Consider the following 4,328-nt stretch of genomic DNA (forward strand, 5'->3'; position numbering starts at 1 on the left):
TTATGAGGGGCTGCTTGGAGGGGAATGGTGGCCTGGGAGCTGCACATGAGAAGTCACTGAATTTGGGTTGGAAGGGACCTTAAAGTTCATCCCATTCCACCCCTGCCATGGGCAGGGACACCTTCCACTGTCCCAGGGCGCTCCAAGCCCCGTCCAACCCGGTCTTGGACACTTCAAGGATGGGGCAGCCACAGCGTCTCTGAGCACCCTGTAACCCTGTGCCCTGTGCAGATCACGGAGCTCTCCAAGGAGGTTTTCAGGCTGAAGGAAGCCCTGAACGCCCTCCCCGAATCTGGGGGGCCCCCACAGTCCCCGCCCAACACAGCCGCGCTCCAGGCCCGGATCCGAGCACTGGAGGAGAAGCTGGAGGTGGGTACCAGGTGCCGCCTGGTGGGTTCGGGGCTCCCATGAGCCCCCAGCCCTCTGGCCAAATCCCCTCCCTGTGCTGCAGGAGACAGAGACGAGGCACAGCAAGGTGGTGACGCTGTACCGGAGCCACCTGCTCTACGCTGTGCAGGTGAGCTGGGGACAGGGCTGGGGGCAACTGGGGACACTGGGATGGGGACTGGGCCACCTGCCATCCACAGGAGGCAACTGAGGGGCCGAGCCAAGTGCCAGCCCAGGGACACGCATGGAGCCTCCCTGATGTCCCTGCTCCAAAGTCTCCTCCACCCCAGGGCCACATGGATGAGGATGTGCAGAGACTCCTGTGCCAGATCCTGAGGATGCAGCAGCTGCAGGAGCAGGGCAGATGAGCCCCTGCCAGCACGGGTGGCATGGGGAGGGGGGGACAGGTCTGTCACAGCACCCTCTGTGTCCCTTTGCTTGTCCGGGCAGTCTCTGGCACTGCCACCCACCCCACCCCCAGCACAGCAGCAATAAAGTTATTTATAGTCACACCAACGGGGTGGCTTCTCTCTGGGGGCACCGGCGTGGGCACGGGGGGCTGTGGGGACCTGGGGACTGCAGGAGATCGGTGCCACCATCTCCAGCCCTGCGGTCCCCCGAGGGGAGGGGTGACCGTGAAGGGAAGGAATGGTGGCATGGGAGAGGTGGGAACCCTCTTGGCCAGGGCTGGAATGCCTTTCCCAGGGGCGCGGGGTGTGGGGATCCCGGTGGCAGCACGCAGGGAAACGGGTCCGTCCCCACGGGAACGGCACTTCCTGCGAGGAAATGGGCTGGGAAGCGCCGGGATCCGGCGGGAACAGTGCGGTCCCAGATGGCCCTGCTGCGGTGAGCGTTTGGGGGCACTGGGATCTCCCCTCGGGGCTGGGGACAGTGGGGGGTGTTGGAGGTGTGGGGGGGCCCCACAGCGCCGGGCTTATTGGGGCACCCCAAATCCAGGGAAAGCGGAGCATGTCCCCTCTGGGGCTGAGCCAGCCCATGGCTGTGGCGGGAGGTGACAAGGGCAGGACCTGTCCCTGTGGTGCCGGGCTTGGGGACAGCAGAGAGCTCAACTGGGCCCCCAGGCTGGGCTTTGGGGGTCTCTGTGAGGGACAGGTCTGCCCTGGATGGAGGTGGGGGCCACCCAAGGGATCCAAACCCTGATTCCAGGTGTGGGACTGCAGGGGTGGCTGCAGGTCCCCCTGGGAAACTGTGGGAACAGCGGGAATTTTCACCCCCTTTCCTTCCTGGCTGTAGGATCTGACCCTTTTGGAATCCATCCCTCCGCAGGGTGTGTGGCAGGGCCAGCAGGGAAACTGAGGCACAGCAGTGTGGGGTGACTCCAGGGTGATGTCCCAAGATCCCTGGGAACCTTTGGTGTCCCTGCTGTCCCCTGCTCTGGGGTATGACCATCCTGCCTGTCCCCACAGGTGCCTGGGAAGCCCCGCTGAGTCTCCTGGCATGAGGTGGCTTTGGCTTTGGGTCGTGGCTTTGGTGGCACCTGCCTGCACCGTCCCCTACAACGGCACGGCAGGGAGCACTGGGCATGGGGACAACGGGAACAGAGGTATGGGGGACTGGGGGGACTGGGATGGAGGCTGGGGGGATCTGGGGAGCCTGGATACAGCAGGACTGGGCAGACTGGGAGCACTGGGGTTGAAGATGGAGAGGATTTGGGACACTGAGGGGACAGGACAGAATGACAGGGTCTCTTGGGACAGAAGTGTAGGGGGGACATGGGGGTACAGAACATGGGCACGGAGGGACTGGTGATGGAGGAATAGGGACCCTGGAGCTCTGGGGACATGGGGGGCCCAGGGGCAGAGGCGGGGGGCTGGGGACACTGGGAATGGCACTGGGGGGCCCAGGGAGGCCCAGACCCTTCCTCAGGCAGTGCCCCTGCCCCTGCCATGGCTGTGTCCCCACTGTGTCCCCATGTGTCCCCCAGGCCCCTGCACCCCTCAGCACGGGCCCCTGGGCGCCGAGGTGCTGCTGCCGTGCCCAGGGGGTGCGGCCGAGTGGCGCCGGGGGGGCACCATCCTGGGCACGTCCCCTGCCCCGGGGCTGGCCCTGCCCAATGCCAGCCTGGCCCACGAGGGCCACTACAGCTGCCACCACCCTGTCACCGGCGAGACCTGGGCCACCATCTGCCTGCGGCTGGGCTGTGAGTGATCCCCCAGCCCCGCCGTGACCCCGCTGCTGACCGGGGGTCCCTGGGGGTGCTGGCAGTGGGGTGACCCCTGTCCCCTGCCCCAGACCCACCCCCGCAACCGGCCATTGAGTGCTGGGCCACCAGCTACCCCCAGGCTGTGAACTGCTCCTGGGGGCTGAGCCCCGACCCCCTGCTGGACACCGAATTCGTGGCCACCTACAGGTCAGTGGGGGTCCCCAAAGCCTCCCCTCTGTCACCCAGCCCTGGCCCAGCTGAGCCCTCCATGTCACCCAGCCCTGGGCTGCTGTCCCTGTGTCCCCAGGCATGGCACAGACACAGGTGAGTGCACCCTCACGGGCCCATGGAGCTGCTCCTTTGGGGACCTGCAGGTGTTTTCCCTCACTCCCTACGAGCTCAATGTGACGGCCCGGAACCCCCTGGGGGCTGCCTCCGGAATCCTGCCCTTCCTCCTGGAGAACATCAGTGAGTGCTACAGGCTGGGGGACACCGGGGTCCCCTGCAGGACCCTCGTGTCTCACCCTGGCGTGTCCTTTGGGGCTCTCTCCTGCTTGGGATGTGGGATCATCAGTGCAGTGATTTGCTGGGGCTCGGACTGTCCCTGCACAGCTCACAGGGGAATACAAGGGCAGGATCCAATGACCCCATGCTGGATCCCACACCCCCCCCTTCATCTAAAAGGAAAGTGACTTTTTCCACGCAGTGGTGGAACAAGGGGGATGGTTTTAATCTAAAGGATTTAGATGGGATATCGGGAAGGAATTCTTGGCTGTGAGGGTGGTGAGGCCCTAGGATGGATTTCCCAGAGAAGCTGTGGCTGCCCGTGGATCCCTGGAAGTGTCCAAGGCCAGGCTGGATGGGGCCTGGAGCACCCTGGAATAGTGGAAGGTGTCCCTGGTGGGATGAGATGATCCTCAAGGTCCCGTCCCACCCAATCCATTCTGGAATTCTCTCATTCCTTGTCTCCCCAGTAAAGCCAGACCCCCCCGAGGCCCTGCAGGTCTCTCCCATCCCTGGGGAGCCCCAGAAGCTGCTGCTGGAGTGGAGCCCTCCATCATCCTGGCCCTTTCCAGAGTATTTCCCACTCCAGTACCGCATCCGCTATTCCCGGGACAACGACTCCATCCCCACCACGGTACTGCCCCAACGCTGGGTAAACTGAGGCACAGCTGTGGCTGTAGCTGGCGTGTCCGTGCCCCTGACCCCGCTGTCCCCAGGTGGGGCCATACGAGCTGACATCCCACACCCTGACGGACCTGGAGCCTGGGACCCTCCACCACGTCCAGGTGGCCACCAAGGACCTCGCGGATTCCGGGGAATTCAGCGCCTGGAGCCCGCCGGCCTCGGGGACACCCTGGGTGGGGCCGTGACCAGCAGGACAGGGCCGCTGTCCCTGTCCTGAGCCTGCTCCCATCCCTTGTCCCACCCCAGCCGTGCGGAGCCACGAGTGCTGCCAGGAATGGGCAATAAACCGGCTTGAGGCTCCGTCCCTGTCCTAATCTTGTGATGTTTGTGATGGCTGAGCTGCCCCTGGGGTCGGGCCCTTCACTGCCCCCCCAGCCAGTCCCTATGCTGTCCCAGGATGGTCCCTTTGCTGTTCCAGGACAATTCCTTTGTTATCCTGCGTTTGACCCTTTTTTTGCCGCCGGGGTCGGTCCTTTTTACGCCGCAGGATGGCCCCTTTGCTCCCTGCCCCATCCCGGCCCCATCCCGGCCCTCAGCGACCACCGGGGCAGGGCTGGCACGGAAGCGGCGGCTCTGAGGGGTGGGCGGC

The 4,328-nt window shown here is 64.9% G+C and overlaps 2 protein-coding genes across 2 annotated transcripts in view; both read left to right on the plus strand.

Moving 5' to 3' along the window:
- Positions 1–899, plus strand: part of ANKRD24 (ankyrin repeat domain 24) — a 7,528-nt gene extending 6,629 nt beyond the window's left edge. The window contains exons 15-17 of the mRNA XM_017742463.1: positions 121–369; positions 452–517; positions 678–899. Coding sequence (XP_017597952.1) covers positions 121–369; positions 452–517; positions 678–755 — 393 coding nt within the window. The 3' untranslated portion in view covers positions 756–899. The remainder of the gene's footprint in view (positions 1–120; positions 370–451; positions 518–677) is intronic.
- Positions 900–988: 89 nt separating this feature from the next.
- Positions 989–4,053, plus strand: EBI3 (Epstein-Barr virus induced 3). The gene is made up of 7 exons (XM_017742506.1): positions 989–1,233; positions 1,815–1,951; positions 2,333–2,548; positions 2,641–2,758; positions 2,859–3,019; positions 3,526–3,689; positions 3,772–4,053. Exons 1-7 carry the CDS (start codon positions 1,220–1,222, stop codon positions 3,922–3,924), a joined length of 963 nt encoding a protein of 320 aa, XP_017597995.1. The 5' UTR covers positions 989–1,219; the 3' UTR covers positions 3,925–4,053.
- The last annotated feature ends 275 nt before the right edge of the window (positions 4,054–4,328 follow it).

Source organism: Corvus brachyrhynchos, unplaced genomic scaffold, assembly GCF_000691975.1.
Source record: "Corvus brachyrhynchos isolate BGI_N302 unplaced genomic scaffold, ASM69197v1 scaffold158, whole genome shotgun sequence".
NCBI classification, from domain to species: domain Eukaryota; kingdom Metazoa; phylum Chordata; class Aves; order Passeriformes; family Corvidae; genus Corvus; species Corvus brachyrhynchos.